At 44.1% G+C, this 10,362-nt stretch overlaps 1 protein-coding gene across 1 annotated transcript; it reads left to right on the top strand.

Annotated features, from left to right (window-relative positions):
- Positions 1 to 474: 474 nt before the first annotated feature.
- Positions 475 to 9,703, top strand: ADIPOQ (adiponectin, C1Q and collagen domain containing). The gene is made up of 3 exons (XM_082694056.1): positions 475 to 558; positions 6,048 to 6,269; positions 7,405 to 9,703. The coding sequence occupies exons 2-3, from the start codon at positions 6,056 to 6,058 to the stop codon at positions 7,923 to 7,925; spliced, it is 735 nt and encodes a 244-aa protein (XP_082550182.1). The 5' UTR covers positions 475 to 558; positions 6,048 to 6,055; the 3' UTR covers positions 7,926 to 9,703.
- The last annotated feature ends 659 nt before the right edge of the window (positions 9,704 to 10,362 follow it).

The raw sequence follows: 10,362 nt of genomic DNA on the forward strand, positions 1-10,362 counted from the left end.
TATTGCCACTCCTCTGACTATTCCCCTTTCTGAAGTCTGTCTGGACCACACAGTCTCATGCTTTGTCATGCATAGCGAGCAGGAGCACAGTGGTGGTCGTCATCAGTATTCCTGACTTATGACAGCAGATCTGTGGGGGGAAAAGGGGGGTCTCCTGCACCACTGGACAATTCATTTCACAGGAGGAAGCTTCTCCCTCAGATGCAGAGATGGCTTGTTTTCCTTTTTCTGGGCTTCACCCTTGCCCCATCTTCTCTTGCTGTTGTAGGATGCAAACCTAAGAGCCAAGGGAATGTGGATGCGGTGACTGAGGACCCACTTGGCTTCCCAAGCCCAAGGGGGGTTGCAGCGGGTTCTCCAGAGTGGAGACCTGAAGCGGTTGCCAGGGACAGGGTGTCTGCCCACTGGCCTCTGGCCCTCACAGGGTTAGGGTTGGCCAATAGGAAGGGACAAGTGTGGGGTGGGGATGGCCTGTCCCCCTGTGTATCAGGCTGCTGAGGCTGGATCATCTCATTTCCATCCTGACTGCACTTTGTGGGTCTGATTCTACACTTGAGGGTAAGAACAAGTTGATTACAGTCCCATGCTGGGGGGTGGGAGTGGCTGTCTTGCAATGGAGCCTCTGGCTGGGGTTTGCACAGGCTCTCTTGTCATAGCTGGTACAGATGGGTACAGGCAAAACTCTGGCCAGAGCAGCCCTGGTGGATGTAGAGAGACCTCAGGCTTCTTCCTTGATTCTTCCACAGCTCAAAGAGAAAAGGAGCTGTTCCTCTGATCAAAATGCCTGGGGCATCTTGAATTTTGCCCAACTTATGCAGAGAAAAGGTTGGGATCGATGAGGAGGGAAAGATGGCTGAATAGAGTTCAATTAAGTAAGAAGAGAAGGAAATAATTCACTTCTAGCTTGACCAGGTAGGCAAAGAAAGAAGCATAGGGAAAGGCAGCTGGGGGACAGCCTGAGCTCTAACCTCAGGCTGAGTCTGGAACCCAGCTCCACCACTGGATTCCTCTCAGCAAATATTGATCGAGCAGATTCGATAAGGCTAGACACTGGGTGGAGTTAGTGAGATACAAAGATCTGAAGGAATCTGTAAATACGGGGATATCTGCACTGATGTGAGGATATGTCACAGGATGATTGAGATATTCAAATGAGATCAAGTGAGCTTGGGATATACTGAAAACTTATAAAAATCTTATTTTTAGACAACATTTTCTGTCAGAAACCAGTGGGTCTGCTCTGTCTTGCTCACCCCGGTGAACGCTGCGCCTGAGGCATCCGGTTGTTTTCAGTGTAGAGGCAGAGGTCAGAGAGGGAAGGATTTTAGAGATCAGCCCAGCACTCCTGTGTCAGTGGGTGTGGTTCCCCGTTCTAGAGAGGTTCTGGTTTTCAGATCAAGCTTCATAGGGGATGCAGCCACCTCACTCCTGGTGACTCCCCCCATTAGCGGAAAGGTGAGCTCCTCCGGAGAAAGTGTGGAAGCCTGGGAGCCCTTTGTGCTGGTAGAATGTGCCCCAAGGAGCACGAGGGAGGGGTCAGCTTTGTTCCTGAAGCAGAGAAAGCACAAACAGTTCAACTGGTAGTCCTTGCTGCCTCCCTCCCTTAGTTCCTGAGGAGCTATAAAGAGAGACGCAGGACTTGCTCCTTGTGTTTCTGAGGTGGGTGTGGGGACAAACTTTCCACCAACTCTTTGTCAAAACAAGAAATTAATGGCCCCACTTGGCTGAGGTCAGGAGGTAGAAGCTTTGGAGAGTAGAATTTTCAATAAGAATTTTTTCACATGAAGAGAGACTGATCCTAAAAAATGCATTGGAGGGATGTTCTGTTTTACTAGTTTCTTGAGATTTGAAGCGTGTGTGTGTGTGTGTTGGGCATGGGGATGCTGACAGCTCTCTTAGGGTTGAGTGAAGGTTTTCAGATAATCATCCTGAAAGCCAGACAGAATTGAATTGATTCCTGACTCTGTCATTCATCATTAGGTTGAACCATGTGAAACTGCCATATTCTACCATTTTTAACCTTTAAAAATGGCAGTTTCATAGAACCCATACAAGAGTTGCACGATCTGTTTCTTTCTTGCTTTCTTTTTTTTCTTCCCTTCCCAGCCCACTCAACATTTCTAAGAGCCACATGATCTTAAACCAGCACTTAATTCTCTTCAAGTCTCGGATTCTTCTCTATAGTGGAATCAAGAACAGGACTATGGGGGGACATTTATGAAATAAGCATTTGAAGGTACCTTATGCAATTTCTGCTCCAACATGCCCTTGCCAATTTCAGTGTTCTCACATCCCTCATCTTGTGCGATCACATTTAGCAGGTTAGGAAGTTGAGTATGAGGCTTTTTAGAGGCCATGTAATGTGATGGGAAGCTCACCGGGTTGGAAGTCAGAACAGGAATGGCTCAGGGGTCATGTCCTTAATCTCTCCCTTTCCCCATCTCTAATGTTGGGATTATAGTCCTTGCTTCATGGAGTTCTTGTAAAGATTAAAATAAGTAATAGATGAAATAAATAATGGGTAAAATCTCCCAGTGTGGGAGCTGGCCTCCATGAGGATCTAATAAACACATCTTTTTCCTTCTCCTTTACCTTCCATTTGTAAAGGCAGGACAGGGTTGAGATAATTTCGGGGTCCATTCTGGCTCTCAGGGACTTAGTGATCTGTGCTTTAGTGCCCTTTCCTGCTGGAAGCATTGGCACCAGATTTAGTGGCCTTTCCCCCACCTAATGCTCTGTTTCTTGCCAGTCCCAAAGGAGACCCCATCTTGCATTTCGCAAGATTCTGCTGTTGTTTCTGAAATTCCAGCAGGTCAAAGTGAAATTTCTTATATATTTTAACACATGAAAATGAGAGATCATAATACAGTCCTTTAGGATTCAGAGGACATCGTGGGCTTCCCCTCATATGATTTTTAAAAATGAACGAATCCATGCCTATACCCGGTGTATCATGAAAGACAGTTCAGTACAAAGAACTTGGGCTTTGGATTTTAAATTGTGCCTCTGCATGCTTTTCCTTGTTCTAGTTGGGTGGAAGTTACTAACCGGCTCTGGTCCTGGGATTCCTCTTGTGGGAGCTGGGTCCCACCTGCTGGAGTAGTAGGGGTGAAATGAGATGAAAGGCAGGTGGATATAGAGTGGGGATCTGTCACAGGTGGTCCCTAAATATTCGCTCATTTCCCTTCTCTTCACTCACATGTGTGACTTTTACTCATTTGATTCTCTCAATAAGATCGTGAAATAGGTGAGCTGAGGGTTAATATTAATAATCACATTTGCAGGCAAAGAGCAGGAGATCTGGGAGATGAGGTGGAGACACATAAGTCACCTGGCGTGTTCGTGGCAGAGCCTAGACTAGAAGCCAGGGCACCTGCTTCATGATCTGGAGGGCTTCTCCAGCTACTTTCTCTTATGGCCCCCATCTCATGGAGTGGAACATGAAAAGACAGATGTGTGCCTTCCCTTGGGCTGAGAGAAAGGAATCTTGACTTTCAAAAGAGGAGGAGGAACCACAGAACTCCAGAGACTTTTTGACTTCTCACTTCCCCCAACAGTTTGGAGAAAGCTCCCAATCTCCTTCTATTTTGGGGTCCCTCTGTAGCTGTCCCCACCAGTTCTTAAGTTCTGGACTCTCTTCCTATCTCCCTGTGGAAAAGAGCATAGCCTCATAGATTCTGCCCTCTCCTCATTTTGGGAGAAAGCGAGCATACCTCTCAGAGGTCTTCTTGGGACTTGTAATGCTAACCCTTGGAAACAGGAGCAAGGTGACAAATAGTGAGAAACTTTGAATGCATATGAAGTCTTAAAAGCCTCAGAACAAGTATTTTTCCTAAATATGAAAGGGGCTTGGCTGGTTTCTCCTTCTTGGTTTCTAATCTAACTCACCTCTTTCTTATTTTGGGACAAGCCAAGCCTAAGACTGTGTCTCATTTCCCCCACCTGTTGACGTCACCCGCCTGAACCCTTGAAATCCAGTAGAGGGCGACAAAGGTACATGTAGATGGTAAGAGGCACCTCGGCCAGAAAGTCCCCACCACCAACAGGCAGTGCCTGTTGCTTTGTGTCCTGTCTCTCTGCCCCTTCTTCTATCAGTCTATCTCATTCTCAATTCTCACTTTACTTACAAGATCCTGTTAAAACTTGGTATTTCCTAAAGGATGCAGAAGTGCAATGGAAGGGAGAGATTAACTAAAGGTGTCTTTTCTAACAGCTAGAGAAATCATTTGAGTATTTTAGAGCACAGTTTACACCAAAACAAAATATTGAAGATGAATTAAAGAGTGAAACTTAAAATATATCAAACAAAATAGAATATTTACCAAGACCTAGAAGGGCTAGGAACTGTTTAAAACTTAGAAGCAAAGAAAAATATCAACAGAGTTGACTATAAAAACTAAAACTTCTGTCACTTAAAAATCAGGGTAAACTGGGGCGCCTGTAGGGCTCAGTGGGTTAAGTGTCTGCCTTCGGCTCAGGTCATGATCCCAGGGTCCGTGGATCGAGCCCTGTGTGGCAGGGTCCCTGCTCAGTGGGGCATTTGCTTCTGCCTCTCCCTCTATCCCTCTCCCCATCTTCCTGCTTGTGCTCTCTGCTCTCCCTCTCTCTACCTATCTCATAAATAAATAAAACATTTTTTTTAAAAATTAGGGTAAACAAAAGAATAATCTACAGAATAATCACCAGAGAAAATAGTCATGGCATAGATGATAAAATGTCCGCATAAAGAGCTCACACAAATTGATTCAAAAGTACATTGTATATCTAATATATTAAGTGACAGAACCACTAATGGATGTATCATGAAGAAATTAAGTTAGGAAATAGGCCTTTAGTAAAGTGTACAACTCACTGTTGATCAATGCAGCAAGGTGTCATTTCTTTTGTTCACTAAACTAACAACAGCAAAAATAGGTTTTTAAAATTTTGCTGGTGGGAGTAGCTAATAGGGTCCTTACACACTTACAAACACACTTCTAGTAACAAACTAGTAACAGTATAACAGTGTAACTAACAGATTAGTAACAAACTAGACCTAGTAACAGTGTAATAAACTACGGTTTGGAAATACACACCCAGAACTTAAAAATGTTCATACATTTGGCCCAGTAATTTTACTTCTGGGAATATGTCATAATGGAATATAATTTGGGGATAAGCTATATGACTAAGGATATTAATTATGGATTTTAAAATAGTACTTTAAAGTGGAACTAAGCTAAAAGTTCAACAAAATAGAGATGGTTAAGTATATTTTGACAGTCCACTTGATGAATTAGCACACACACATTTAAAATGATGATTATGAGAACTAGAAAGTGACAAAGCAAAAATAGGGGAATAAAATTTCTATGCAAAGTGTGTTTTTCATTTTGTTTAAAAATAAACAGAGAAAGTCTTGGGACTGGGTATCCTTTTGTTTTCTGTAGTTTCCAAAGTATTTATGTTACTAATGTTATGGAATACATGTGTGTGTATGTGTGTGTATTCTACATCTATATATATCTGACAGATGAACATATATGAATAAATGAATGGATGAATGAGTGAATGAATGGTGAGTTGGTTTTGTCCCATTGAGAGGGCACTTTAGAGCCCAGGTGATGGGACATAGAGGCGGGATTCTAGACACCATGCACATCTTGGGGGTAAAATTGCCAATCAGAGGCTTTCCTGCATCCCTCACAGCGAAGCTGTAACCTGAAGCCAAACTCAATTCTAGAGGCTTTGTGTAACTCTGAAAAACAAACACACTGATGAAAAATAGCGAGTCTTTGGAGTAAAAAAGTACATGTGAACTGTGTTTAACTTAGAATGAGCTTCATGAGATTAAGGAGATTACACACAAAGAATAATGCTAAATATTGCAAATTGGAGGGTGGAAAGAGATCAAGGTGGGTGGAAATAGACAAGTCTTCTAGAAGAGGTGAGCATTGAGAGAGCAGGTCTCAGAAGTGGACGCTGCTGAGGTGGCCCAGGTCCTGCGTAGGTACAGACAGACTGAGTTGTGTGGGGCTGCTTGCTGACTAAGTGTATCTGGGTTCCAGGGGTCAGGATGCTGTTGCCACGAGCTGTTCTACTGCTACTGGTCCTGCCTACACATGGCCAGAACTCCGTGACAGAAGGGCCTGGGGTCCTGCTTCCCCCACCCAAGGGGGCCTGCACAGGCTGGGTGGCAGGTATCCCAGGGCATCCTGGCCACAATGGGACCCCAGGCCGTGATGGCAGAGATGGCACTCCTGGTGAAAAGGGTGAGAAAGGAGATCCAGGTAAGAACAAGGTTTTTGAGGGCACCTTGGTGGCTCAGTGGGTTAAAGCCTCTGCCTTCAGCTCAAGTCATGATCCCAGGGTCCTGGGATTGAGCCCCGCTTTGGGCTCTCTGCTCAGCAGGGAGCCTGCTTCTCCCTCTCTCGCTCTGCCTGCCTCTCTGCCTACTTGTAATCTCTGCCTGTCAAATAAAATAAATAAAATCTTAAAAAAAAAAAAAAAAGAACAAGCTTTTTGGCTTCCTCCATCGTAGACTTCTCCTGGCTAGAGGAGGGCTTCTGGAACTATTCAAAGGCATTAACTGTTGACAAAGGCCTAGACACAGGAAGGAAGCTTTTTTTTTTTTTTTTTTTTTTTCTGTGACCCATAAGCAGCCTGAAGTGAATTTTGTGATGGCCTTCTGGTCGTGAGGATAGGTCGTACCTGTAAAACCAGTACCTTTGGTTCTGTTCTATCCACATCACTTTGCCTGTACCCTTTCCCACCCGCCTCATCCATCATTCTTCCCAGTCCCTTCACATTCGTATTTCCCTTCATTTCCACTTAATTCCCATTCCACCCAGTGATGTTCATACTCAACACATCCTCATGGCTCACAGTCCTGCTCCTGGGGAACTCTTGGTATAGTGAAGATATGTCTAAAGCACAAGGCTGTTAAGGATTACTACAAGAATGTCTCTTCCAAATATGCCTAACTGAATGTGGGCAAGTGTCCAAGGTATGGAACAGAGAGAAAATGCTCTCAGAGAAGGTCTGGATTAACAATGAAGACTTTAAGAAGAGGAGGGCTTGAGTCAGGCCTTGAAGAATGGATAGACAGAAAAAAAGGAGGGAGGGCATCCCAGACAGAGGGGATGGAAGAGCAAGAGTATGGTTGAAAAGGGTTATAAAGGGTTGGCAGGATGGAGGGTCTGATGGAGACTTATAAGATATAAGGTTGGAGATGAATTTATGGAAGCCTGCTGGGGGATGTAGAAGGAGAAGGTATAACTCACCTCTTTGGGAGCTCCCTTTGGTTCCTTGCTCCGAAAGTCAGGCAGGTTGTGGGTAAGGACCATAGTGGCAGTGTTTTAGGTTAGAACTAACCAAGGCAGGAGTTCTGTTCCTTATGGTCACTGAGGTTTTCTCATTCTCTAGGTCTCATTGGTCCTAAGGGTGACACTGGTGAAACCGGAGTAACCGGGGTTGAAGGTCCCCGAGGCTTTCCAGGAACTCCAGGCAGGAAAGGAGAACCTGGAGAAAGTGCCTATGTACACCGATCAGCATTCAGTGTGGGACTGGAGAGCCGGGTCACTGTCCCCAATGTTCCCATTCGCTTTACCAAAATCTTCTACAATCTGCAAAACCACTATGACGGCACCACTGGCAAATTCCACTGCAACATTCCTGGGCTCTACTACTTCTCCTACCACATCACAGTCTACTTGAAGGATGTCAAAGTCAGCCTCTACAAGAAGGACAAGGCGATGCTCTTCACCTATGACCAGTACCAGGAGAATAATGTGGACCAGGCCTCTGGCTCTGTGCTCCTCCATCTGGAAGTGGGAGACCAAGTCTGGCTCCAGGTGTATGGGGATGGGAACTCTTATGGGGTCTATGCAGATAATGTCCATGACTCTACCTTTACAGGCTTCCTTCTCTACCATGACACCAACTGATCACAACTAACTTAGAGACTCCAACAGCCCAAATAACCCCAAAGTGAAAGTACAGCCCATAGATTTTGATGAAGTTAAGAGACTAATTTTGTTATCTAGTTGGAGGGCTCTGAACATTATTTGTTCATTTATTGATGCATTCATCAAGTACCTTTTCAAAAAAAATCATATACTATGTTTCCTGTCCTGAAGAAGACATTGTCCCTAGCCTCAAAGGTCTGTTATGTAGTAGTAATGAAAGTTTAATAACATTTCTTGGGGTGCTTGACATGTATGGTGAGGTAGCAAACTACCAGAAAGTATTTGACAGTGCTATTCTGTGTCCACTAGTTTTCCTCATGTTCATGCCAATCCTGGGGGATTCACAGGGAAGATATTATTCACCTCATTTTACACTTGGGTCCTCAGCCTGAGAGAGTTAAGTGAATGCCTAAACTCACACAGATATTAAGTGGCAGAATTTGAAAACAAACCCAGGTCTGTAGACCTTCTCCACTAAACCCTGCCCCTTTTTAGGAGTACATGACCTCTTGGGAGTGTTGGTACGGGGTCTATCACCCAGCTCAACTGAAGGCCTCTGAGAGGTCTTCTTAACTCTGAGAGTTAAGCCTTTCCCCAGTAGAGCTGTCTCAGAGGTGATTCTGTGACTAGGTCCATCCCAGCTGGACCACTCATTACTGTGTACTTCTGCTTCTCTGTGTCTTTCTTCATGCTCTTCTCTCCAGCTCAGAAATCTACCTCCATCTCCACATGCTGAAATCCTCCCTGTTCCTCAAAACCACTGAATCAGGAAGCTTCTCTGTTGTGAGAGCTCTTTCCTTCAAACCTTCCTCGCATGCTGTGCCTCTTTACATATTACAGTGGATGAGAGTGCTGGGTATGAAAGACAGCCTTATACCAGGCCAGGGTCAACTGCCTAGAAAGGACTGTGTTTCCTTCACACCTGAATCCCTTGGCAGATCCTTGATAAATGCCTCATGAAGAACAATCTCTTGAATCTCATCTCTACCCAGAATTAACTGCAGTCAGTTTTTTCATTTAACTAATCCTTATCTACAAACACATTTTTCATTTTAGAACTCCCTGAATATAAGCACCTAATCCTTGTTCCACTGGATAGTTGGAATCTTTTCCACTGAGGTTTGGGATGACTATGCTTTCCAGAATGCTTAAAGAATTCTCCCTGAAGGAGGTAGCTTGAGCCTGCAGTGCAAAACCCACAAAGGAATTTGGAAACCCTTCTTTCCTTGAGTACCCAACAGGGCCTGGAAATACCTGGGCCTTCTGGATCTGTTCTTGTGCTTTAAGAACTAAAAAGAAGAAGAAGAAGAAAAAGAAAAGAACTATCTGAGGTGATGGATATGTGAGCTAGCTTGATTGTGGTGAATATTTCACCATGTTTATCTACAGCAAGCATATACAATTTTTAGTTGTCACCTATTTGTAAAAAAAAAAAAAAAAAACAGACAAACCCCAAACAAACAGAAGTGTAGGTGGCTGATGGTGGTAAATATCCTCCCAGGAGACAATAGCTTGAGTAACACTTTTCAAAGTTTTTAGCAAAAGCAGAGTTAATATCATTCTGTATAAACAGAAATGGGAAACTTTTTTCTTTTGCTCTCAGTTTGAATTCTGAATGACTCTCTTTTGTATGTGTCTTGCTCATCATTAAGTAGTTGTTATTTCTACATACCAAGCTTTATCTTTTACAACATTTGCACATCATCATTTTCTACAAGTAAAGATACTGTTTAGCATTAAAAGTAGAAGCACTTAAATCACATGCCTTTTGTTTTCATTTTTTGGGGAAAGACATGGGGTTTAGAGAGGATCGAAGGAGTAAATTGCATATTAGAACTCTGTTATGAATGGGGCACCTAGGTGGCTCAGTGGGTTAAGCTTCTGCCTTCGGCTCAGGTCATGATCTCAGGATCCTGGGATCGAGTCCCATACCGGGCACTCTGCTCAGCAGGGAGCCTGCTTCCCCCCTTCTCTCTCTCTGCCTCTCTGCCTACTTGTGATTTCTCTCTCTGTCAAATGAATAAATAAAATCGTAAAAAAAAGAGAACTCTGTTATTAATGACAGAAAACCCAGCCCCACTTGAGAGGGGGAAAAAAATAGAATTCCCTTGCATGATGGAAGCTACCAGAGCAGCTATTCCCTCATTAGTTAAGTCTTGAACCAGAGGCTTAAAGGATATCAAAGACCCTTTTCTCTCCGTCCTTCCAGTCTGCCTTCAGCTGTGTAGGCTGACCACTTGGGCTCCACACCGTATACCGCTAGGCTTCTTGTCATGATATCAAGTGGACGGGCACCTTGCCAGCTCTGGTATCCTCCCATCACATCCTCTTTTCTGGTGGTTCCCATGGAACCCCTTTTTCCAGAAGTCTCAGCAAATATATCCTTGCATCTCATTGGCTCTCGATAGGTTGTATG

This window comes from Mustela nivalis (genome assembly GCF_964662115.1).
Source record: "Mustela nivalis genome assembly, chromosome: 1".
Lineage (NCBI taxonomy): Eukaryota > Metazoa > Chordata > Mammalia > Carnivora > Mustelidae > Mustela > Mustela nivalis.